General features: G+C 37.5%; 1 protein-coding gene and 1 pseudogene across 1 annotated transcript in view; both read right to left on the bottom strand.

Annotated features, from left to right (window-relative positions):
• Positions 1-22,704, bottom strand: part of NSUN3 (NOP2/Sun RNA methyltransferase 3) — a 64,934-nt gene extending 42,230 nt beyond the window's left edge. The window contains exons 1-3 of the mRNA XM_054585252.1: positions 22,573-22,704; positions 21,673-21,782; positions 11,580-11,923 (exon numbers count right to left, since the gene is read on the bottom strand). Coding sequence (XP_054441227.1) covers positions 11,580-11,923; positions 21,673-21,782; positions 22,573-22,587 — 469 coding nt within the window. The 5' untranslated portion in view covers positions 22,588-22,704. The remainder of the gene's footprint in view (positions 1-11,579; positions 11,924-21,672; positions 21,783-22,572) is intronic.
• Positions 22,705-24,187: 1,483 nt separating this feature from the next.
• On the bottom strand, positions 24,188-24,302 carry LOC129080027 (uncharacterized; annotated as a pseudogene).
• Between the last annotated feature and the right edge of the window lie 3,029 nt (positions 24,303-27,331).

Below are 27,331 nucleotides of genomic sequence, written 5' to 3'. Positions count from 1 at the left end.
GGTGATATTTTCACTATTAGATTTTTATCTGATTAAACTAAACATTCAAGCAGATCCCACTTGTCATCATCCTGCACAGGACAGGACCCTCAGCTTACCAAGAGGGCAGGGTGAGACATTCCTCTTTCATGGAAAGCCTTCTGATGGTTCTCACACAAGTGGTAATTCAGATTCAAGATGAGATTCCCACTGTGCAGGGGAGGTCGTTCCTGGCTTAAGAGCCTCACATCCCGCAGTTGCCAACCCCTCATCTAACAACTCCATGGGCACAGCTTCCAGGGTCCCCACAAGGGACATGCTCAATTACAAGAATCACCACACTTAGAAAAGTCCCAAGTATGGCAAACCCCTCTAGGGTTTATTTATTCTTTCTCCCAGTGCACATGCATTTTACCAATTAGGGTCATTCTTACAATAAGCAATGTTGTGTGGTAACATAGTGATCATCTCTGTCTGGTTACCAGGGAAACAAAGCAAGAACTAACAAGTCAGATTCTAATGTAGGGGGGATTTTTGTAAATGCTTTGCTGAAATACATATATGTATGTACAAATGTGTGTGTATACATCTCTATATATCTATATATGTTTTCTTCTGAATGTCACTCCACTGTTAAAAAATTTTGACTTCCAATCCACTGAATAAAATTCAAACACCTAGCCTTTAATTCTAGGTCTGTAATATTGAAACCTTAAGACAACCTTTCAATTTTAACCCCTCACTATTTTACCAACATACTCTGTGTTCCATCAAACTTGACTAATTAGTCCATTTCTCAAACATATTTTGTACCTCTATGATAGAACTTACCATTTTATCTCAGATGAAAGGTGTTCATATGTACTGCTTTTCTACTACCAGGGCTCCAAATTTCTATATGGCAAGAGCTCAGGAGATAGCATCAATTTTGTTCGAAAGGAAGAAAGAAACTTAAAGCTGCATTTGCTCAGGTAGGAAATTTTTTAGTATTTAGTTTACATGTTTATTTTGAATAGTTTTTGGAGGATTCACTAATGCAGATTATGGACAGGTGTCTAAAAGTTCTTGTCTTAGCCTGGAATCACTAGAATACAGTCTAAAACAACCCTTTATGTTATCAAGAGTGCAATCTTGGGAGAGCATGAGTGATAGCCAAAAAAAAAAAAGGAAAATGAAATGAATCATCCAAGGAGGGAGCACTAATGTAAGAGGGTTTGTAATCGAGCTGGTTATAGCTTTGCTCAGACTCGCATAATAGGTCCAGAGCTTGAAATTACGGAGCCTTGGAAGGAAATGAGGTTTAGTGGGGTAGCAAGAAAGAACCACCTGCTGGTTTCTTCATCTCTCTTGCTTTTTCATTGGTTAAGGGTCCCTTCCAAGTGTTGATAACTCCTCCACACTTTGGGTTTGTGTTGCCAGGCCCTCCCAGGCAAATGCTAAGGAAGTCATCCCCAAGGTGAGGTATAGCAAGCACTCAGGCTGGTAAGCTCTGCTGGTCAGCTGACACACATTAGCAGCTCAATTCATGGCAGTGGCACCACAGCAGCAGCCACCTGCAGGAAGGGCATGAGCCTTCACTAGGGTTTCTCCAGGCTGATTTGGAGACAATCAAAGCAGCTCAAGTTTTGAGGTAAAGGGTGGAAGGAATTGTGAAACCAAACAAATGTGTGGTTCATAAACTGGGGCCAAGAGAGAGTCCTCTGAAGTTACCCCTCTTCTCTACTACTGCTTATCAGATGCTGAGAGCCTCAAAGAAAAAAAAAAAAAGCATGTTTTAATTATCTTCAATTCCATTGCTCCCTGCTTCGGTTTAAGTATTTTACACTCCATTTCTATTTAGAAGTAACCCTAAAGATTTTAACATGGATATGTAAATGAAAAAATCTAAGTCAATCTTCACCATTTTTCCTAGAAGATACAAATCTCTTATAATAATAACTCCCAAATTAGATACTATTGTTATGATATGAGGTCTGTCCAGAAAAAGTCCAGCCCCTGTTAATATAAATAAAATGGTTCATGGGATATCAATGTAACCGGCCAGCCAAGGAAAGTGGACTGGAATGTGCATGCGTGAACAATGATGACTTCACTGGACTAGTTACTGGGGACAGTAGACACCATTGAGTGAGCATGTGTACTGTGTGGCCATCACATTCAAAATCGCTCAGTGAGTAGAGCAATAAATCTGCATCAAATTTTGCATTAAGCTTGAATATTCCTCCTCAGAAACTGTTTGGATGATTCAGAAGACTGAAGCTATGGGCAACTGGTGATTGGCAGCTCCAACAATGACAACTGGCCTGCTCGTGTATCGTATCTCATGCAGTTTTTGAGCAAAACATCAAATCACCCAGGTAACTCAGGCCCCCTACAGCCCAGATTTGGCACCCTGCAACTTCTGCCTTTTCACAAAAGTAACATCACCTTTGAACGGGAAGAGATTTCAGACCATTGATGAGATTCAGGAAAATACAAAGGGGCAGCTGATGGCGATTGGGAGAACTGTGTGAGGTCCCAAGGTGCCTACTTTAAAGGCAACTGAGGAGTCATTGCCCTATGTACACTGTTTCTTGTATATTTTTCAATAAATGTCTCTATTTATCATATTATGTGACTGGATACTTTCTGGACAGATCTTGTATATGTGCGTTTTATTTGGGCTTATATTTTTTAAGTGCACAAAACGCTAGTACATTGGCTTCTGTAGTCAATGTCTCTTAGATTTTCCCATATTATTTCCCACCTTCTCTGCTCTTCATTTTTTGGTATCGTTACCTTCCAACTAAGATAGACCTTTCCTTTTTCCTGAAGCACATCCTTCAGAACTGTTGGTGGCAAATTCTTACACAGTCTCTTTTTGCCTAAAAGAAAAAGTCTATTTTACTTTTGCTCTTCCCGGATAATTAGGTGACTATATTTCAGGATTCACAGTCATCTTTTCTTAGCCCATTGAAAATATCATTCCTCTAAATGCTGGTTTCCATTGTTACTCTCAAATATCAACTCTCAAGTCTGTTGTTCCTTTAAAGATAAAATGTCCTCTCTGGCTGCAATTATTGTCTTTTTATTTTCAGTGTTCTGCAACTTCACTATAATGGTGTACATTGGCTTAATTGCGGTTACAAAATTTCAGAGTATTTCCAGTCTCCCCCACAACCAAAGTTGACAGTTTTCCTTTTCAGTCCTTTGGAGAGGACAATTTCTTTGTAGTTTAACTTACGTGGAGGGAAAGAACTTTTATGTAACTTAACCTAGTATATGCTCTACTTGGACAGGCTATGGTTTAGTCTTCTATTCCTGAATCTTCATGAAGTAATAAAAATCGACATGCAAGTTTTTCAGGTTAAGCAAATCAGGTCAAGCCAAAGGCCAACTTCAATGATCAATTTACCTTCTAGGTTCCCACTATCTCTTAGATTTTGGCCACTCAGTATTTGGAGATGATTAATACATTAAAAAAATTATCTTTCTTTAACATTATATCCTTCATTTATTGGTTTTCAGCAAGAGGGTTGGTTATGGTACTGAGTCTGTCATACCCCAGGAAACAGAAGTCTTAGTTATTTCTCTGTCCCTTCCAGCTCTGTACCTACCATCCAATGCCTTACACATAGTATGTGCTCACTAAATGTGGCTGAGTTGATTTGAAAAATGCCATTATAATAAAACTACTTATATATAATAAAAATACTTCAACTACTACATCTGAAAATCAGGCACCTTTTCATTAAATTTTAGCTTTAATAAAGACTTTCAATTGAGCGTTTTAAAATAGCTGTAAGTTGAAATGTACCTTTATGATAAATTGTTGTTTTGCTTAGAGGATGTTATTTGAAATAGTCTTAGGTTGGCTAAACTTTTAAAAGAATGCACTATAAGGCATCAAACCAAGTTTCATGTAGGTACTAAGACTTACTACACTGACAGAATGATTTTCATGCTTAGATTGTCAAAAATAAATGAAATCTTGGTATTTTTTCATCTAAGTTAAGAAAGTGGGTGAATCCAACAAATTCGGGAGAGAGTCATTAAGGCTTTTACATCTGTACATGGCAGCTTTTGTCCATGAAAAGACCCTGAAACTAGAAGTGTCATTAATTTATTTTAGTACACATAACGTAGGAAAAAAACAATTGTTTATTTTCAGTTGTTCATTATTCCTTAGATCCACTGGCCATATCATGATTTTTAAATTGAATTTATTGAGGCGACATTGGTTAATAAAATTATATAGGTTTCAAGTGTATAATTCTATAATACATCATGTTTCCTGTATTGCGTGTTCACCACCCCAAGTCAAGTCTCCTTCCATCACCATTTATCCCCCCCTTACCCTCTCTTACCTCCCCCTCTCCTTTCCCTTTGATAACCACCAAACTATTGTATATGAGATTTTAATTTTATTTTATTGCTTAATCCCTTCTTTTTTTACCTAGTGCCCATGCTCCCTCCCCTCTGACAGCTAGCAGTCTGTTCTGTGTATCTATGCATCTGTTTCTATTTTTTTTGTTTATTTTGTTCATTAGATTCCCCATATAAATGAAATTATATGGTATTTGTCTTTCTCCAACTGGCTTATTTCACCTAGCATAAAAGGGTAAGATTTTCTTCATTTTTATGGCCAAGTAGTATTCCACTGTATAAATGTAGCACAGCTATTTATCCACTCATCTACTAATGGGAACTTGGCTGCTTCCAAATCTTGGCTATTGTAAATAACACTGCAATGAACATATGAGTGCATAGAGTCTTTTGAATATGGGTTTTTTCAAATATAACCCAGAAATGGAATCACTGGGCCATAAAGCAGTTCCATTTTTAATTTAAAAACAGACATATAGAAAATGGAACAGAAAGCCCAAAAATAAACCCACACTTTTATCATCAATTAATTATTGACAAAGGAGGCAAAAACATACAATCGGTAAAGATAGTTTATTCAATAAATGGTGTTGGGAAAATTGGACAGGTATGTATAAAAAATAAAACTAGACCACCTTCTTAAACTGTACACATGACTAAACTCAAAATGGATTAAAGACTTAAATCTTATACTTGAAACCATAAAAATCCTAGAAAACATAGACAGTAAAATCTTGGACATTTCTTGTAGCAGTATCTTTTCTGATATATTTACTCAGGAAAAGGAAACAAAAGAAAAAATAAACAAATGGGATCACATCAAACTAAAAGTTTTTGCCCAGCAAAGGAAACCATCAATAAAATGAAAAGTCAACCCACTAAATGGGAGAACATATTTATCAATGATACATCTAATAAAGGGTAAATATTCAAAATATATAAGGAACTCATACAACTCAACACCAAAACAAAACAATTAAAAAAATGGGCAAAGGAGCCCTGACTGGCATGGCTCAGTAGATTGAATGCCAGCCTGTGAACCGAAAGGTCACCAGTTTGATTCCTAGTCAGGGCACATATCTATGTTGTGGGCCTGGTCCCCAGTTGGGGGTGTGGAAGGGGCAACTGATCACTGTATCTCTCACACACTGATGTTTCTCTCCCTCTCTTTTCTGTTCCTCCACACCCCCAAGTTTAATTTAAACTAATTTTTTTTTAAAAATGGGCAAAGGATCTTAATAGACATTTCTTCAAAGAGGACATACAGATGGCCAATTGCCATATGAAAAGATGCTCAATGTCACTAATCATCAGAGAAATGCAAATTTAAACCACACTGAGATATCATCTCACACCTGTCAGAATAGCTATCAACCAAAAAAAAAAAAAAAAAAATTCAACAAACAGCAAGGGTTGTTGAGGATGTGGAGAAAAGGGAACCCTCATGCACTGTTGTTGGGTATGCAGATTGGTGCAGCCACGGTGGAAAGCAGTATAGCGTTACCTCATAATATGATTGTTTCGTATGTCCTTCCCAATATAAAAATTGGAATAATGATACTGTCCACATAGTAAAAGAGCTGTAAAGGCTGTAAGAATCTTTGAGCTACCTGGAAACTGTAATAAATTAACACAAAAAACCAAAATGGTAATAATCAATTTGTTAAACAGTGATAGACAATAGACTAAAACACTCTTGAGAGTATAAACATGTTAAAGTTCTGGTTTCTTAAGCACCTGTTATGGGCACAGTGCTAGTTGCTACTCACACAAAGGTCAGCCTCAAGAAGCTGTCTAATGGAGGATGCTGGGCAACACAGCCGTTGAGTGACAGTTGGAGAATGCTGAATAGAGGCCAAGAGCTAATATATGAGTGAAAACTTAAGTTCAGATCCCAGTTCTGTCATTCACCTAGGGCATTTTAGTTAATTTCTTTTTGTCTCAGTTTCATTTTTGAAATGGGGCTAATAATGCCCAAATAATAGGATGTAGAGTTAAATAAGATCATATATACCAGTGAGAGTCACACTGTGCTCCTCAGAGCCCTAGGTCTTCAGAAAGATATTTACAAGGAGATTCAACATAAGATGCTGGAAGCAGAGACTAATAAAAATATTTGAAAAACACAGATTTATGCAATGTGATCAATACAGTCCTTGGCACATACTGGGTGTTCCAAAATGGTTATTATTTTTATTTTTATTATTACCACAAAGAAAATACACCTAATTCAGGGAAGAATGGAAAGGAGTTAGCAGGGCAGGAAGAGGAGATAAATAGTACTTACAAGGTGTGAAGGAAGCTGGAAGGAAGGCAGGAGCAGTTCAGTAAAGAAAGTAGTCTTTCTAATTTCTCTACCACCAAAGACTAACGATGTCAAAAAGATATCACAAACAACAAAAGAAAATTTCATGCCTGGAGAGTTACAACCCTTAGCAAGAAAACTGATCAAACCACATGGCCAAACTAGGTCATTCTTAGTGTATTAATGTTTTTCTATTTAGAATCTGAATTGTTTGCTGCTTTTCTGTCAAGACCAGGATGTATCAAAGGCTGTGTTGACTGAAAACAAACAAAAAACAATGGATAGTCCATCGTTGTGCTAACAGGTGTGGGAGTGTAAAAACTGGTGTTTAGCTAGATACTGAGAAGGGGAGCAACAGAAACCAGACACTGAGTTTAACAAACTAGGAAACGTAAGTCGGCTTACTCAGCCAGGAAGCTACAGCTTTACACCCCAGGCGATTACAGGAATGCTAGGACAAGTGGATTAACACTCCTCCCTTCCCCCATTCTGTACAAGATTGTTAGGGGGGAGGGGTGGTATAGGGAGAGGTGCTGGACCATAGAAGCCTGTTAGTCTATTTAGGGGTGTAAGTCCATCCCAAGTCCACGAAAGCCTGGGAAATTGATCGGTCATTTTGAAAAGGCAACTGGTCTGTTCCAAGCCCAAGCTAATATCCCAAGGGAACAAAGAAGCTAGTTTGCTCTCTCTCCCCGACCTGGAAATGCGTTCGCCCCATGCACTCACTTATTCTCTCTCCATCGTCATGTGGCCTTCGTAGCCACGTGGCCAGAAGCCACATGGACTTTGCCACCAGAGCAGCCTGAAACAAGCTAAGCTGCGTGGATCAGGACTGAGACTGCTTAGCAGCTGCCTGAGATCTCCAAAGGATCAAGTTTTAATATGAAGCAAAAACTCTGGACACTGGCTTTTGTCTTGGCCTTGCTGTGGACATGTTTGGACTTTTTCCATGGTGAGATAGAGGAACATGGGACATTAGGAAGTCAGGAGGGAAGCTCCCTTAACTGCGCATCTTCAATAAACCATACCACAGAGCCACGTCCTCCAGTGTGGGTCTCTAGTAAGATTTTTTACTTTAGACACCATGAGAACCCCACTTCCACTGATAAAAGGAGCAGCTGGACCAACAGAAAAGTAGAATAATTTTTTAATCAACCTAAAACATAAGCTTTTTAATTATTCAAAGCTGTGAGCCTCTTGGCCCAGAATAAAGGCCAGTAATAATCTAAAGGAATTTGGTGTATATGCATATTAAGCAAAGCCATCATTTTAGGTTGTGCTTATAAATGCTTTGATTAGCATTGCTCTGCATTCCAAATTCAAGCACTGTAGCTAACCTAATATGGGCTTTGAGCATCAGCATGAAGACATCTGGACTTCTTAGTAAACCATTATCATTAGTCCTACTTAGATGAAAAGCTACTTTACTTAAAACACTGCCTGTAGTTCATTGCCCTTGATGTAAGGACAGGAAAATTCTTCTGCAGTTCAAAGTCCTAGAATATATCAATTTGCCTTTGGGTTCCTAATCACCTTCAAATCACCTTCCCCAACATAAGCATGTAAAATATTTATAGTCTACTAATAAGGATATTTAAGATTCAAATGGCCTCTCTTCAAAATGGTGCCCCAAATTGACATTTCTCTTCCATCTTTGGCAATACTAAAAATTCTATTTTCAAAAGTGATGTAATATAAAAATAAGAATGCTGTAAGGAACACAGAGTAAAATACAAGTACGCCTATGACACATGATTCCATAAAGCTTCAGCCCAAATCATAAAATAACTTTAAAAAAATCTTTTTTGTTATTTCTTATATAAAATACAGAAAACTTCACGATCAAAGTTTTAACCACAATTCTAAAACATACAGGATGTTTCCTCCTAAATATGCAGTTAACTGGTATATTTGTACTAATGCCTAGGACAACTGGATTCACAGTTCTCATAAAAATTTTTTGTAATCTTTTTCAAAAGGGAATGCTCTCAAATGGAGATACAAATTAACAGTCTTCAAACTGGGATGTGCATGGCCTGGGGATATAGACAACTTTCTAAGAGGTATGTGGACTGGGACAGTTTCAAAACAATCAGTTTTCAGATCAACTTCCTAAAGGAGGAGAAGCCTTGAGTCAGGGCACCTCCTTTCACAATTCACCAACTTTACATATGAGAAGTAAACTTCCCACCCATCCAGTATCTTATTACTGAACATTGTGCCCAGGTGTAGAATCCTCCAAAGCACCAAAGTTCAACACATTAGTGCCTTGGTTGAGAAAATGAATGATTTTAACAACTAGGCGATAAACAGTCTTTTGTAATAATTGAGATGGCTCCAATCCTTTGCCTTCAACAACAACAACAACAACAAAAAACCCAGAGAGTGCTCACCTCGTTGATAATTAAAATAAGACTTGATGAAAGATAACTGTGTGATTTAAGGTTGTAATTCAGGGGTTTAAAAAACTAGTGAAACTACTACATCACACAACTCCTACTATTTCCACCTTCTTCTCTATGTGTACAATAGCATTTGCATTTATAAAAACAAAACCTTCAAACAAAAACCAGACAGAATTGATGCAAACCCTGACTCATCTAGCTATAAGTAATTCACAGAGGGAAACCTCAAGTAATTTTTTTTAAAGTCCCATGGCCTCATAAAGAAAATAATTATGATGAATATTGACTAATTACTTTTAAATATTTGCGCAAGTGTACATTCATTACATTTCATCATTTTTATACTAATAATATTGGTAACAACAGTTACTTCAAAAGAACTTTTTAACTGAACTAACAAGCAAAATAAAGAGACTCACAGACAGAGAACAGGCTGACAGCACTGGGGCCAGGGTGTTGAGTGGGGAAAGAAATCAAGCAAAACAGAAAAAGAACTCATGGACACGGACAACAGTGTGGTGACTGTGGCGGGGAGAGGTGTGGGTGGAGGTGTTAAAGGGTATAAGGGGGACAAACAGTAATGGAAAGAATACAATAAACATAAACTATTAAAAATATTTTTAACAAAAATAAATAAAAATAAAATTCACATCAATTCTAAAAAAAAAAAAAAAAAAAGAATGTTTAAATCTTCTTTTAGAATTGCATTGTCCAATACTACACACACTTGCCACATGTGGCTATGAGCACTTGCAGTGTGGCTGGTTCAAATGGAAGGATGAATGTGCTGTAAGTGTAAAACACACACTTAATTTTGAAGACTCTGTAAGAATAAGAATGCAAAATATCTCATTAAAATTCTTATTTTGATTACATGTTGAAATGAAATTTTGGATGTACTGGATTACAATGTATTATTAAAATTAATTTCATTCCTTTCTTTCTACCTTTTTAATGAGATGAAAGGTACTTAAGTTTTGCCACTCTAAAACTAACTTCTTGGACATCATCTTTAAGACTCAGAAAAAACATAAGACTTTCCCCTTTCCTGCCCTTGAGATTCAGAAGGAAATACCTGGTCCAAAAAACAAATCTAAGCATATTCACCTTAGCCTAACTTGAATGAAGGATAGTAGATAGGAGGGCTCCAAGCAGGGGCCTGTTAACTAGATTACTCCTTGTGCCCCACTGATTCTGGGTTGCCTGGTAAGAATTTGTCCGCAGAATGTGATCTGTACTTCCTCAACTATCTGTAAATTGTCGATTTACTTTGAAATCTCAGTCCTCTGCTCCCTTTCCCCACAATGACATACAAGGGGGGATACCCCCCAAAATGGAATTATTTTCTGGATGGCGGGTCCCTGTAGTACAGGCTTCCCTGCTAGGTGAGAGTTCTATGAATCCATCTGTATCAGTGTACCAGCTGGCGCTATTGTGAGAGGCTACATTTGGCCTCAGTGAATTTGTTTTGAAGACTCTTTCAACGCTTTTGTCCATTTAATGATGGGTGATTTACAAGTGCACCTGCCCACATTATGCTGAATGTTCAGCAGTTTTTGGCCAAAAATTGCCCCTGTGCCCTACCCTCCCTAGTCATCTGATCTCTGGCAGAGTGACTTCTTTTTTGTTTATCTGGATGAAAAAAGTCCTAAAAGGGAAACATTTTGCCAACGTGGAAAAAACAAAAAATGGCAGAGGCACTAAAAGGCATCAAAATTGACAAGCTTAAAAACTGTTTTGAGCAGTGGGAAAAAATCTCAACAGGTGTTTTGCATCAAATGGAGAGTACTTTGAAGATGACTGAAGTTTAAACATGTAAGAATAAATACACAACTTTTTTATAAATAAATTCTGGAAGATTTTTTTGGATTTCCCACTCATGTAAACTTCAACAGCCCAATGCATTTTGGGCTCTCACATCTTATGACAACCACTGGCATGTATATTTGTAATAAACTTTGGACATTTTTTCCTGTTAATCTGTTTCTGTTAATTTATTAGCTTGGAGAGAGGGGGGAATTGTTTTGTTTTTTAGCCCGCACAGGAAACTACTTAAAAGTTTTAAATTACATATAAATTTCCCATTATATTTCTATTGGACAAAACTGCCTTAGAACCTTATGGATCAATGATACAAAAAAATGATTTTAAATGTGTATGTTTTTGCTTCACAGTAGTAGGAAATAAACAAGGAAATATACGACTCATAAGTATAAAAGTAATAAAGTTTTTAAAAATTTTCTTATTGGTTTATAAGGATTCATATTATCTGCTAGATTTTCAGTCCCCAAATGTAGTTTTGTTACCAATTACCTGCTAGGCTTAAGTAGCTGAGGGGAAAAAAAAGTTATTTACACTGATTTTCTCAGCTAAAATTTCCATTTTCTTCCTACTGTTCTGATTTTCATGTTTTCAAAATATACAAATTCAATCTTATATTTCTCCCCATACAGTGAACACTTTAAAAGTACTTCATACAGAGGGGCATTTAAAAATGGTTGATCACTGAAAGAAAAGCACACTACCTGGGTCAGCACACTGCAGCAGAGCTATGGATTTGCCTCCAGGAGCAGCACACAGATCCAGAATCTTCTCTCCATCCCTTAACTCAAGGGCCAGTACTGGGAGAAGAGAAGCAGCATTGAGGAGATAGTATTTTTTTAGGCTTCCAATTTGGTGTCTTTCTGCAGGCATCCGGTCGGGAACTCTGCTAAGGTAACACTTCATTGATTTAGGACAATAGGGTAAAGATCCTTGGAATAGGGTGTGATAGCCCTTAAAAAGTAAATCCTTTTCCAGTTCAAAAGGATAATTGAATTGGTTGAGAAGGACAGCATGTTGCCAGCATGATGGAGATGTCAGTATGTCCCTAGAAATACAAAATATTATTATAAACACCAATAAAATTTTGTATTACTAATCAAGTAAATGTGGTCCTAGTTTTACATTTTACTTACCTGAGATATTCATAGCCAAGGCTGGTATTATTGACTTTTCCTCTTGCCTTAGGCTCTAATATGACTAAACCTAGATATTTTGATCCTGTCTTTACTTAAATCTTTGCTATTTTTTCATTGTTTTTTCTTTTATATAAATTTTGGCCATTAAAATACTGTTTATCTTGATTACCAAGTTTTAGGTGCCCCTAAAATTCTGCACTGTTGAGAAATGCTTCCCCTTGTCTCTGCCTAGTCCCTCCCTGCAGAATATCTTGTCAAAAGTATCTTGGCCTCCCTTTACCTACCTCTAAATCCATCAAAATAGATTTTAGTCATTCACTTTTTGCAGTGTCAAAAAGGAAGTGTTTTTCTAAGAGACAACATTTAAAACCTGAGACTATTAATATTGTAAGAAAAAGTACTGTCATTAAAGGGTGTTTAAGTTAGCAAGTGTTAAAACCTTCCTTATGAAGAAAAGTATGGAAAGATAACTACAGTAAACTCTACAGTAACAGTTAATGAGGCGATCAGTGACTCAGATGACACAAAACCAAGGATGGCTTAAAATTCACTTATGGATGGTGCATACTCTCACCCCCTCCCCCAGTAAATTTACCTTCCTAATTTTTTATTCGGTCCAACAGTTTGATCTCTTGACAATCACAGGCTCACATCAACTGACAGATGATACAGCAGGAAATGTTTATTTACGAGCTGACCTTTCTAGCTGAGTTATTTGGGAGCCTCATTAACCATCATCAATTAAATAAATTCCAGCTGCTCTTCACCCTGGAGTTGTCTATGTGAGGAATGGCTGGATTGAAATATAACACCTGTGACTTCAAGCGTGCCATGTGAATTTCCATCAGGGGCTTATATGTGAAACAGCTTTTTCCTTTCACTGCCTCTTATTATGATGGTGCATCCTATGAGCCCAATTTATGTTTCAGCCATTCTAGAGGACAACCACCTCTTTCTTTAATAATGTGCTTCACAAACTTTAGCATGCATCAAGTGGCTATAAAGGACTGCTGGGCCCTAACCCCGGAGTTTCTGATTTAGTAGGTCTTAGGTTGGAACTGAGAATTTGTATTTCCAGTAAGTTCTCACGTGATACTGACACTGCTGATCTCCAAGACCATACTTTGGGAACCACTGCATTAAAATGCACTCCAACAGGAAATCTGTGAATGTCACTAATGTAAATCTTACGTCAGTCCATCCTAATATTACTCTTCAAACTAAGTGAAAATCTATCCAGGGTTTTTAGTCATGTACTAACAGAGAAACAATGGCCAGAAACATAATTAATAGAGACTGGAGTGGCTTGGTTTATATCACGTACCCATGCCTTAGCTAACAAAGGGTAGAAAACCTCCAACTGATTAACATCTTATAGGACAAAATTCCATTCTTTTTTTTCTTTAGGATTTCCAAAGCTACTTTATGTTTACTCTTTCAGATAAACTTTAGAATCAGGATGTTGATTTAAAATTATAAAACACTTGTAACTTTGATTAGGATTATATTTAATGCACTAGATTTGGGAAGAATTAACGTCTTTGTTGTATTGTTTCCAACCCTAACCACAATATGTTCTCCACTTATTCACATTTTCTTTCAGAACCCTTAGTAAAGGTTAAAATCTTACATATTTCCTTTTAGCCCTATTGTATAAAAGGATTATTACCTAAGAAATTCTACCAATTTTTGTACATAATCCAGTATCTTCAAGGATGAGGAGAAATTAGCCATAGGACACAATGAGAAAGGAAGTTCCAGGGTGAAGGCAATAGCACATGTACGAGCACATGTACAAGGGCAATGCATTTGGGGAATTAAAAGCAGTCTCGTGTGGCTTGTGACAGGTGATTATAAGGGTTACATATAATATGATAAAAGTTTAAAATTGTATCTTGTGATAGAAAGTCATTGAAAGAATCTAGGCTGTAGAGCCTCATTAGATTTAAAAACAAGTCCTTGTAGCAGAGTAAGTCAAGAATCTTCCAAAATTATTCTCTCATTCTTTAACAAGATCAAAATAAAGCCTTACTTGGAACAAATAAATTTTCTGATCCCTCCTAACTTACACCCAGTCCTACTGAACTTCTGAAATTTCCTGAACCAAGTTTCCTTTAGCATTTACTGGGGTCCACCTAAACTGCTCCCTCTGCCTAGAATGATCTTCCCTCTCTCCCCTGCCTGAAGCCTGGCTGACTCTCCTACCCTCCACCCAGAGGGCAAGCCCTTCTACCTACCACTCAATCCACCTGCTCCATGTCACCCCAATAATAATATTAATAATAATAATAATTAATGATCATGTGTTTACAATGTGTATTCTGCATGCTTACCTCATTTAACCATCACAGCCATGGGGGTCCGCTATTACCCCATTTGAGAAGCTACATAACTGAGGCTTTCAGAAACTTGGCAACTTACCTAAGGTCAATCACATTGCTTTTAAGCAGAAATACCTGATTCAGAATCTGGCTAGCTTTAAAACCTAACAGAAGTGTTAGACCCTGGTATTATGGCACCAGTGTATACAAAAGGAGCAGAGAGTTTCTACTCCGAACCTCACCGAGTGCTGTGGCCCTGGCTTTCCTGCTACTGTCTCTAACAATGTCTCTGACAAAGGGAATAGTCTGACACATGCTGCAACAGGACCAACTCACTGAAAACACTGCTCTGGTTGCTCGGGATAGTGCTTCCTAGCCCTGGGAAAGCAAAGTGATATATGAACGTGGGTTTCACTTCTCCCCCCGACCCCCCCACCCCCAGTGCTTGCTTTGGTGGGATGACAACCAAGGGCTGCAGGTCAGTGGCTACCAAGTCGAAAGCTCTGATGGATGGGCTAGTAGCCCAGCAGATGGTAGAGTGAGTGTACATTGGGAAACTCAAGACTAGCCAGATGCCACACTCCAGGCCTCTTCTCAAGATTTATGAGAGGGAGTCTGAAGCTGCTCCACTTACTGATCTCCAAAGCCAGAAGTTCAAGTACACCAGCAGCCAGCAAAAATGGGACCCAAAAGGTCAGTGACTGGCAAATGTTTTGCTATTATATTCACTAACATCTTTGTGAAAAGCCCATGTACCCTCTAGCACATTTTCAGTTGACATCAAAACCTTCACCATATGTTTAAGAATATGATTTCCAGCCCTGGTGTGTGTCACTGGATTAAGCACCAGCCTGTGAACCAAAGGGTTGTACATTCCATTTCTGCTGAGGGCACATGCCTGGGTGGCAACTGGGTCCTGGGGGGGGGGCGTGCGTGAGATGCAACCACTCATGTTTCTCTCCCTCTCTAGCTCCCTCCCTTCCCCTGTCTAAAAATAAATAAAATCTTTAAAAAAAAAAGTGATTTCCAGCATATCATAAAAACTGACACTTAAAATATTAATTATACCACTTTTAAAAATGTATCCATTGGAATCTAAATACCAGAGCACTTTGAAACCCATCATTGTCCATTTAAAAATTCATGGACCAGCCCTGACTGGTATAGCTCAGTGGGTTGGGCGTTGCCCTACAGACCAAAGAGTCACCGGTTCCCTTCCCAGCTGGGGTGCATGCCTGGGTTGTGAGCCAGGCCCCTGGCCGGGCACTTGTGAAAGGCAACTGATCGATATTTCTCTCACACTTCAATGTGTCTCTCCCTCTCTTTCCCTCTCTCTAAAAATAAACAGATAGATAGATAAAATTCATAGACTATTTTCAAACAGGTGTTGATTTTACACCATTCTTTTTTCTCTTTTTTTTACATTCTATTTCCCCATACAACCCTTATTCTAATATATCACTGTGCTTGAAATCTTTTTTTACTACCCTATCATATTTCTCTGCTACACACACTCTAAATTTGCTTTCACTGTGATCTTAAATCTCTAAATGTTAACTTGTGGATTTGGTTATAAATAAAATTATTAGTACAAGTTGATCAAAATAACATTACAGACTTGTTCATTATTAAACAGGAAAGTTTTATAGAAAATGAATCTCCTAATGAAAATAGTGGATTTAAAAAAAAAATATATCCAAGGATAAATATACCTGGTGATATGAGTCGAAGTTCAACATCAACTTTATTCCTATTTTGCATTTTATAAAGGCTGAGAAAAACCTGCACTTAAATGAGAATTAAATACGTTTTGTTACAGCAATGTCTCCCTTTTGGTCATATTGAGTTATAGTCCCAAATAATTTAATGACCTATGCATCAAAAATATTTTAAATGACCTGTTAGCTGACAATTCAATTGGAGCTCCTTTACTTTTGTTGAAGGCCAAACTTGGAACCTATCTGTCTGAGAATTTTAGTCATGAGTCATTTACTTCCTAAACCCTTACAATGACATTCCAGTGATCTTTGGCATGTGGAGGGTTTGAACCTAGAGGAATGCAGTGTGGCAGAGTGAGTATGGCGAAAGCAAGAGACAGATAATTGTATAAGGATGAGTTGCGAAAGGAAAATACTACCCCCTTGGGCACATAGGGAAGCAAAGTAATTTTCTGAAAGAGCATATATGGAAGTTGAGGCTCTGAAAATTGACCACTTTAACCTACTTGTGTGTAGATAACCCTTTTAAAAAATTGTATACTGTGTCATTTGGACGTTTGTCCAATTAGTATAACCCTGTGGATTACAAAGCTGATTAAATTTTCAACATTTAAAGAAATCTCTTTTGTTTTATTGCTATTATTACCCACAAGAGGGCGCTCATTCAATCATTTTAAAGTCTGGTATAGAAATTAATAAATATATTCATGCAAGTGCACCCAAGTATGTTTTCCAGCTATTTTATTGTTGTTCTTCAAAGATTCTAATGATGAGAACTGCCTCTTACTCTTTCTTGACACTGTTTCCTCCTTGTCACCAGGAAGAGCAATCTGTGTCCAAATTTGTTATCCACTGTACCTTAAAAAATAAGAAATCCCAAATGAAGGTTTGTACTTCTGGTGGTGACAACTAAAGACTGAAAACACTGCACACAAGGAGTCCATTAAATAAGGTGTACATATACTCCCAAAGCTGGGACTACAAATCCTTCCAGAAGCACATCTGGTAGAAGAAAAGGAATGGACTTCCAAGTCACAGGTATTGATTGACCGTAAACGGAAACACCTAGTAATTTTTCTAACCTTCCTTTAAAAGGGGCTAAAATTAGTTACTGCCTCAGTATTTGCACAAATTAATATTTAAAAAATATAAAGCCAATATGAGGGACAAAATAGAAATCAAACTACTTGTTAATCTGTTTTCCCCAACTACCTTACTCCACCCCTCTTCAGATCCTGGTAATGAAATCTGGTTATATATTTCTCTTTAAATGTAACCTATGTGAATTCTGGGTTAGTGAGGACAATGTCCAAATTAAAAATATATATATATTTATAGACAGGCCAGACTTACCGGGGTGTTTTTTTTTTCTCCTGTGCTTTCTACAAAGTGACCACAAAATTTCCAAAGTTCATAAAGACTTCCAATTAATCCTTCCCTCATATATATTTGAGGGTAGAATATATATAATCCATCTTTGTGTCCCCATTGCCTAGCACAATGCCTGATAAATAAATGCTGTCTAAATTGTGAGTAAGTAGATGACTTGCCCAAATCTGAAGGCATTGGTTCTTCAAGAGCCTCCCTTGGCAGGGAAGAGACAAACCAGTTACTAAATTATGATAACGCAATCTTGAAAGAATTACAAAAGTCATGTCAACAAATGCAATGGAAGCACAAAGGGCACAACTAATTTTGCCAATGAAATATGGGACAGCTTGAGGGAGAACTGGTTAATAACAATCATAAAAATAATGCTAACATGTTTCACGGTCTTACCATATGTCAAACAATATTCTAAGCCCGGTGCGCGAGTATAAATTAATTTTACCTTCCCAAATAACTACATGAAATATTTTTACCATTTTATATAGAAGCACAGAGATGTTACATAATTTAGCTAAGTCATACGTTGTATGATATAGAGATGAAATTTGAACCTACACTTTAACTGCTGTACAGAGGCAGAAGGGAGAAGGTCATTCCTGGCAGAGGGAGCATGATATCCAGGGGAGTAGAGGAGGCTTGTACTCCAAGAGTGACACAAGAATATGGCTGCATTAAGAGCATGACAAAATGTGTAAGGCACACTCCCCAGGCTCTTGCAAATGTAGGCGGGCTGTGCATCACTGAGCAAGGTACTTAACCTCTGTATGCCTCAGCTTTCCTATCTGTGAAACAGTAACTACACCAGAGGATTGTACAAAGAATTGTTACTATTTAAGTGACTAGGACACTGCCTGTTATATAGTGCCATAGAAGTGCTTGCTAAAATAAGCAAACAAATGAATACTAAAGGTGGGTGGCTATGGAGAAGGGCTGTTGCAAAATGCCAGCTAAGAAATGATGAAGGCCTAAGTAGTAATAATGGAGATAAAAGGAGACAAAAGTATTTGGTGGGCATTTAGATTTTTACGGGGGTAGGGTAGTGGCATGTAGTAGTACATAGGAAAATCCCAAAGAACACCCTTTTTAAAATTTTTTTTTTTTAATTTTTGCTGTTAAGAGAAAGGGGAAGGGATGGAAAAAGAGAGGGAGAGAAACATCAATATGAGAAACACCGATCTATTGCCTTCTCTGTACACGCCCTGACCTGGAACCGAAACGACAACCCAGGCATGTGCTCCAACCAGGAACCAAATCAGCGACCTTTCAGTTTGTGGGACGACACTCAACCAACTGAGCCACGCCAGCCAGGTCTAGACCACCCTAACTTCTGACACCAACTCTAAGTTCAGAGTCTCCAAGCTACTTTGAGGTTTACTTTCTAGCTGGACAACATACAGAACTCACTGTTACATTCATGGTTATGATTACGGTTTATTACAGCAAAAAGATACTGATTCAAATCAGTCAAGAGATGCATGATGCAGAGTATAAAAAGGTTAAAGCATGAAGCCTCCTGTTGATCTCTCCAGTGGAGAAGGGGAAAAAGGACAACTTTTCCTTGCAACAATGTGTGACAGTACACATAGGTGTACGGCCAACCATGGAGGCTCCCCAGAGCGCTAGTGTCTACATTTTATTAGGGCTCAGCCACACAAAGATGATTGACAGCCCCTCTGGAAGTTGGAGGTCAAAGGCCACAGTCCAAGCTAATACCATGGCCCACAGCCCTCACCATAAATCATACTGTTAGATTTTCCCATGTGGCCCAAGCCACCCGGTAAACAAAGGCTCTTTTAGGCAAGACATGCCAAGGGCATAGAGATTACCTCCAAGGAGCTAAGGGCAAATCCCAAACCTGTTTTTGAGTGTAAGAATCATTTTTTACTGCAAAGATAATGAGGGTGTAGAAAGAGAAATGGTGATGCCTTCAATTAATATAAAGTATGCGAGCGGCAAATGACAACATAGGTCTGGAAAGAAAAAAATAAGATGCTTTTGAGTTTGCCTGGTATAAAACCAAGTGAAGTTACCAGAAAGCACTTTGAAATATGGGACTGAAGCTTGGGAAGGACCACACAGCTTGAAATGACAGCATACTGAGGGAAGTTTAAAGTCATGCCATGAATGGGCTCACTGAGACATGTAGGCAACAGGCAGAGCAAAAACTGAACCAAGTTAACTCCAACTTTAAAGAGCTGCTTTGAAGGAAGGTTTTTACAAAACGATAAAATTAAAATAAATACTAAATCTCCTCCTCTACCACCAGAAACTGAAAATATTCAGTAAATCACTTTTTAAGTAGGACTAAAATACACTTACCTTTCCCTGGAAGTAGACTCTACAAACTAGATTGCAAACAAACAGTTAAAAAACAAAAATATTTCTGGTCTCTCTCTCACTTTTTTTTTTTTTTTTTTTTTTTGCCATGCTCAGACTACTTTCTAAGCTGAGAAAGCCTTTATTTTGCCTATGGCAAATTTAGCACATGTTCATGCAAAACTTAAATTACCATGAAAACCCAACAAAAAGGTAGATGGAGCAGAAGGCACAGTTAATTAAATGGATTTGAGGTTCACTGCCTGTTTTGTATAGGGTCAAATAATAATTTATAAACCTGTCTGAGCACATTAAATACAAAAATAACTCATTACAGTGTATGGGTAACCAGATTACTTGTAAAGTCTAAAGGCAATATACCTCTTGAAATCTTAAAAAAAAAAAAAAAATCATCCATGTATACCTAATTACATCACAGATATGAAAGGTATATAGAACAGAAGTTAGCAGAGGAAGTTCTTGAACCAGAGACCCTGGGCACAAATCCCAGCTCTGCCTCTTACTAGATGAATGCACTTAGAAAGATACTCAAACTCTGTGCAGTTTCCTCAGGTGAAAAATAGGAAACAAACCTCATAGGTTTGTGCTGATAATCACATAAAGTTAGTATTGGGTGGCACATAATAAGTATGCAACAAATATTTGTTTATACCTTTGCATACTGAAAATCTCATGAATTTACTGTATACTCCACTATTCATTCTCATTTCTTCTGTGATAGAAAATACCATTTTAAAATTGTTTTTAAATAAAAACCACAACAATAAACTACATTTTCTTATTACAGTATTTACAAGTTACTAAAACAGCCTAATTTGTCCTAAAATTATCTCAGAATCCCGAGACTTTAGTAGTCAAAACTTAATGTTTTAAAAAGTGCTTAAAACTGCCCTCTGTAAAGATATTTTTATTGAGTTGAGCCAAGAGACAAATAAGACAACCATCTGACCAATTCCAGACATTATCTATAGCCATGTAACTTTTCTTCCCTGAGCAAAATGTGCTGGGTTTTTCACCCTAACTTCACAAGCAGTGCCCTCTCTTCCCTCAACCTAAAATGCCAGGCTCCTTTTGCCAAGGTAACTCCATGTCACCTAGACCTGGCTTCTCCTCAGGCCTTTGCTCGCACCATCAGCCTTTGTTAGGTAAGACCAGGTACTTCTGACTATTTCTATCAGGATACTCACGGAATGAGAGGTTTATGTAGTTCTAACTATGCTCCCCGTCCTTCATGAACACTAGACTAAAAGCATACCGACCTCAGATCAGAGACTGTCTTGCTCTTTGCATACCACAGGGCAGGGGATGCTGGTATCACTCAACGTGAAGGAGCCCGTAGACTAACATTCTGACAGAAAGGCAAAACTAAACATACCAATCAAACTTCCTTCACGTATCTGTACGTATGAAATGCTTGTTTTCTAGAATACATTTAAAGAATGTGTATGTGTGAGCGCACACACATTGTTCAAAATACAGCCAGCCATAGACACAGAAGAAACATCATTACCAAAAGTGAACTGAAGATAAAGCAGTGCTGGCTTTAAAGATATGCTGTATTATCTTATGAATTTCAAATATCCTCAAAAGTTCAAAGATTTTTCTGTTACTAGTATGGTTAATTTTGTCAGACTTGTGGGCATTTGTTTCAAAGATGAAAGCAATTGCTCAAGGGAAGGGCATAACAATTTTTGTTTACTATTACTACAAAATTTTTATCTCCCCTTTCTATGTTCCCATGATTAATCTATTTTCTCCTAGTTCTTCCTTTCTGTAGCCTTAATAGGAAAAGGCAGCTAGGTTTATATTCCTTTATCTTTTATACTCACAGCACCCCTCTCCCAAAAAAGTTCTTATTCTATTGCAAAGCATCAAGAGATGAATTATACTAACCTTACTGTATTCCAGGCATCTCCAAGTTCTTTGGAATACTGGTTTTCAAAATGATCCAATACAACTTTGCAAATCTGTTTTGCAAACTTCCTCTCTGATTTTGCTTTTAGCTATGATGATAAGAAAAAGTTGCTGACACATCCTGATATTATAAATTTATTGAACTTCAACACTGGCAGTCTTGAGAACACTTTAATTACCAGTTCTTGCAATGGAAGCAGTACTTCACACCTAAGCAAACGGATTATCATACTCTACTCATAAAAAAGTGTTTCTCAACTTTTGCTCAAATGTAAAACAATATTAAAAGCATAATCTAGTGGTGTTAACACAAAGTGAATTTAAATAAGCTCAAGGAACAAAGCCAATTTACACAAATTACTCTAGATGTTAACATTAGGGGGGAACTGGGTGAAAAGCATAGGAGAAATCTGCATTATTTTTGCAACTTTTTTGTAAACGTAGAATTATTCCAAAGTAAAGTTCATTAGAAGAAAAGTCACTCTTGTTTCCTCGTAAACGTCTCTGCAATTGTTTCATTTACTCTTCCAAGAGAAGCTTTTCGAGGGCCAACTATGTAACAGCATTGTTCACAGCTCCCAGGACGGGGCAGTACAAAGGCGGTCTCAGCCCGCGAGGAGCTGGCCTTCCACTCACAGCGGAAGGGAAAGGGAACAGATAACTGAAGTCTGCGTGCTGAGATGCACGCGGGTAACCTGCGCGGTGGTGCCTTGGAAAAAAACGACAAACGCTCACAAGAGTTTTGGAACCCTTGTGAAACGGGAGAACCTCAGAGAGCCCCAAGTTCCCTCATCCCAGCTTCTCCCTCCCCCCACCCCCCCAGACCCTTAAAGAAGCGCCTGGTTCGCTCAGAGACGCCGGCCAGGCCGCTACCCTCACCCGGGTCAACATCATTCCGCCAGGAGATACCAAACAAGTACTCTACACCCTCCGCCATCTAACGCTGTAAGACACCTAATAAACAGTCTCACTTCCGAGTTTCGCGGGAATTCCCTTCATCGCCGTACATTTCCGGCTGAACTTATCGCGAGATACAGCTTTGCCTGCGTTGTTGAAATCTCGCCGTGGAAGCCTAGGTCCCGCGAGAGGCACGCGCGCAGTTACTTCTGAGGGTGGCTAGAGGCGGCGGTACGAACTTCCCTGGCGGAGGCCGAACCCTTTGGAGCGGCAGACTTTAGAAGCTTAAGCTTTTCTCTGAGCTATCTCTGGCTTTTGTGTGCTTGGGATGCATGGGACTCCGTAAAAGAGTGGAAATCTTTGTCCCTATTAGGTTTTGTTGCATGATCATTGTCTTAAAATCTCAGAGGCGAAGCTATTTGCTGAAATAATCTACCAAATTTTAGGACCCCCGTTGGCCCAGATATTCAGAACTCAGGATAAAAGGATGGATACTGCTGAAAACGAAATTAAGACACACATTTCCTAGAGATGGCCCTGTAGGATAATCTTTTTTAATGGGAGGTGGGGAAGTGTAAATGATTATTGACCAAAGTAAGTGAAGCGCTTAGAGCAGAGGCTAGGAAACTTACGTTGCTGTGTATTATTTTGTCATGATTCTTATGATTATGACCAAGTTCTGATACCAAATGCCTGGAGGGACCAAAACGACCATTCACACGGTCCACCTCATCCACCTTTACTAGGGACAGTATTACTGGTTCTCAGGAGGCATCACCCATTCGGATAGGAACAGCAGGTTATTTGCTCTTTTAGTTCTACTCTTCAGTTGCTCCCTTGTAACAACAATCAGCAATTTATAAGAGAAAATCAGGGCTTAAAGTGATCCCTAACATTCAACGAGCTTCATGATCTGGGGCGGGGGGTCCTCAAAATAGTGCAGGTGTATATTATAGCTGCAAATCTTAGGACCATGTAAACAGATAAATGTTATTACCACTAATATGATTTGAAGCTTAATATATTAATTTAAACAAGTTCTCTAGTAATCTAAAATTTTTGATTGGTGGGAAAGAAAACAGTACTAAGAAGTGAAATGATTAAATGTCTTCAATTTGTTGGATGTTTAGGGAAAACTCATTAGTCTAAATTTCAGCCTGTATTTGTAAAGAGTTTATATATTTTGTGGTCATTACCTAATGTTACATTTAATGAATTAAAATGGTAATGTATTTACAATATAGACATATAAAAGACTTTCAGGGGTTATTAGAAATCATATATACTATATTTCTATTAGGGAAAAGGGGTGTGTTATTTTTGGAAAGAGATATTAATTCTATTATATTGTTTTGTGACAGCATACGTCTATTCTCTAATTTTAAATAAACTAATGCTCATTAAAGAAAAAAAAGTTTAAAGCCTATGAGAGTGAAAATTAGGTATAATGCCCCTAGAGATAATAACTATGAATATTTTGGTATGTTTCTCTAATTTTATGCATTTTCAAGGTTGACCACTCTGTATGATGTATCCTCTTTTTCTTAAGAATTTATCATAGATACTTTCTTAGCCAAAAAGCCGGGAAGCAATAAGCGAACAGCACATGGTATTCCCGGTCGGTCTCCCATCCAAGTACTAACCAAGCCCAACCCTGCTTAGCTTCTGAGATTATATGAGACCAGGTGCATTCAAGGTAGTATGGTGCAGCTACTGTGGAAAATAGTATGGAAACACCTCAAAAAATTAAAAATAGATCTGCCTTTTGATCCAGCAATCCCACTCCTGGGAATATATCTGAAGGAACCAAAAACACTAATTCAAAAGAACATAAGCATCCCTATGGTCATTGCAGCGTTATGTACAATTGCCAATATATGAAAGCAGCCCCAGTGTCCATCAATAAATGAGTAGATAAACAACTATGGGACAGTTATACAGTGGAATACTAGTTAGCCATAAAAAATGAAAATTTTACCCTTGCAACAGTATGGATGGACCTGGAAAACATTATGTTAAGTGAAATATACCAGTCAGAGAAAAAGAAACACCATATGATTTCACTTATGTGTGGATTCTAATGAACAAACTGAACTAACATGCAAAATTGAGACAGACTCATAGATAGCAGGTTGACAGCTAACGGGCAGGGGAGGTGCGGGGGTGGAGGGATCAAGCTAAAAGGAAAAAGGCCTCATGGACATGCACGGCAGTGTGGTGGTTGTGGGGCAGAGGAGGGAGGTATAAAGGGATTAAATGGTTATAGAAAAACATACAATAAAATATAAAAAATTTTTCATATGCATATTTTCTAGAGGTTCTAAGTATTTGAAGGTCTGGAAGTTCGCATACTTACTAGCTATCTCCCTATTATTGACAAATATTTTTGCTCATGAATCTGCACATCTGATAATCTACAATTTTTGTGTGTTCTTGGTTTGGGTAGGTTTTCAAACCTTATTACACTTCTTTTGTAAATTATCTGTTCATTTCCACTTATCTATAGATGTCTTAGTGCTTTGTATTCATATCAGAGATATTAACTATATCACATTTTCAATTACTCTCTGAATTTATCTTACAACCACTTTAAATGTGAAAATATTTTAAATTTTTATGCAATCAGTTGAGTGTTTCATTGATTCCATTGCTTTCAGGTTTGAGAATTCCTTTGCCCAGAGAGGAGCTATGTCCGTTTCTCCCCTCCTCCCTTTTTTCTACAGTTTGGTCTTTAATATTTAATTCATTAATCTATTTGAAATCAGTATCAGTGTATTATGAAAATGTTGATAGATTTCCCCTACCCTATATCAAATAGCTACAGAAAAATAAACAAAATTCCATCTTGAGTTTTAAGAATAGAAACTGTTAATAGCAGACTTGTTTTAAACCATTGCAGACATAAGAAATTAAGCTGACATAAATACCATAATTTTTTTATTATGTTAAAGAATGAAGCATATTTTTAAAAAATATTATTACTCATCCTTTTTGATTTCCACAGCAGTCAAATTAATTAACCTGAATAACAATTACACAAACAGGGAGACGATCATCCAGGATATCTTGGATACCTTCTTGATGGGGGCACAAAGATACTGCTCAGCAGGCACAGTCTCAGCAAGAATGGTTTCTTTCTGAGGAGCAGAAATATTTACTGACCTTCTCCCTCTAGGTTCTTATATTTGCTGTTTATTCACCATCCGAAGGTGGTAGTCTGAATACTTTTCTGTACTATGAAAATGGTAGAGGAGTTTGCTCTTGCTGTGTGCGCATACATATTTCTATTTATATGTGTATATAAAGTATCCCCTCAATATATCAGCCTACTATAGTTGACGTAATTAAAATACCATTTGGCACTCTGAATATGCTTAAAATACAAAGTATATCACCGTCTAGAATAAATCATGTTAATAAGAACTTACCACTAAACAGGAAAATAATTTTTACATATCTAAGCAATTTCATCGTGAAGCCATTTTATCTGAGAAATGTTTCAGAATAAGTACACTTTATACACTATTTCCTGCACTGTTTCATGAATTTCCATATTTACATAAAACATCTCTCAGAAACCTTCAGGTTCACATAGAGGTTTATGTGTCAAAAGGCAAAGACAGGCTTTGTAGTTAAACATCTGACATTAAAAGAATGTTAGGATGGCAGAAAAACACAAGAGAAACCTGCAATCGAAGTAGAGAACAAAATATAGTTTCAGGCAATCTTGGACTTTGACTTGAGGCTCTCATTTTATTACTTTAGGCTTCCCAAGCAGTGTGTACAAAATCCAGCAGATGATCCCACTGATACAGGGAAGTATATATAATAACTTGCATCTTATTTTTATCCAATCTTTAAAAAATGTTTAGGGGGATATATGTACAAAGTGCAGAATAACATGAATATAACTATTACAGGCTGAAACTTACACCCTCACAGTTCATATGTTGAAGCCCTTAACCCCCAGTACCTCAAATGTGACATATTTAGAAATAGGATTTTTATCAGAGGTGATTAAGTTAAAAAGAGGCCTTTAGGGTGGGTCCCAATTCAACCCTACTGGTATCCTTATAAAAAGAGAAAATTTGGACACACTGAGACACTAGGTCAGAGAAAAGGCCATACACAGGGAGGAGGCCATCTGTAAGTTAAGGGAGAGAGATTTCAGAAGAAACCACCCCTACAGCTCCTTGATCTGGAATTCCACACTTCAGAATTACAAGAAAATAAATTTGCTGTTTAAGCCACCCATTCTGTGGTAATTTTTATGGCAGTCCTAATATAGTAACTTAGCATATATGTACACTCAAAATGTTTATTGAAAAGAATGTATTACCATAAAAATTTGATTCATTCCCTAGATTATAAATTGTTTCCTCATCAGCAAACAGAAGGAATTTACAACTCAGGCTCTAAACATGCAAATTATTTTCTTCCTGTTTTTCTTTTAATTATAAGCTGATCCCCTTATTAAAGGACATTCATTAATGATTTCCTTTTTTTCTAAAAACAAAAAAGAGCTGCTTCTGTTTCCACATAGCTAATGGATTATTGCTAATTTTGATAATTTATACCAACTTTAATATATATTTTGAAATACCTGAATTTTTTGTTCTGTGGATCAGCTAGATTGTTTGTTGATAAGTTAGTAATAGCAGAATCTGAGCTGCAACATATACTCCACTTAGAGAAAAACTTAAGTATTAAAGCCAAGGATAATATTTTATAAGTTACAGCT

The sequence above is a fragment of the Pteronotus mesoamericanus genome, unplaced genomic scaffold (genome assembly GCF_021234165.1).
Source record: "Pteronotus mesoamericanus isolate MK-2021 breed Mesoamerican mustached bat unplaced genomic scaffold, CSHL_Meso_final contig_82, whole genome shotgun sequence".
Classification (NCBI taxonomy): Eukaryota; Metazoa; Chordata; class Mammalia; order Chiroptera; family Mormoopidae; genus Pteronotus; species Pteronotus mesoamericanus.
Note: the sequence above shows the minus strand (reverse complement) of the source record. Positions and strands in the feature narration are given on the sequence as shown.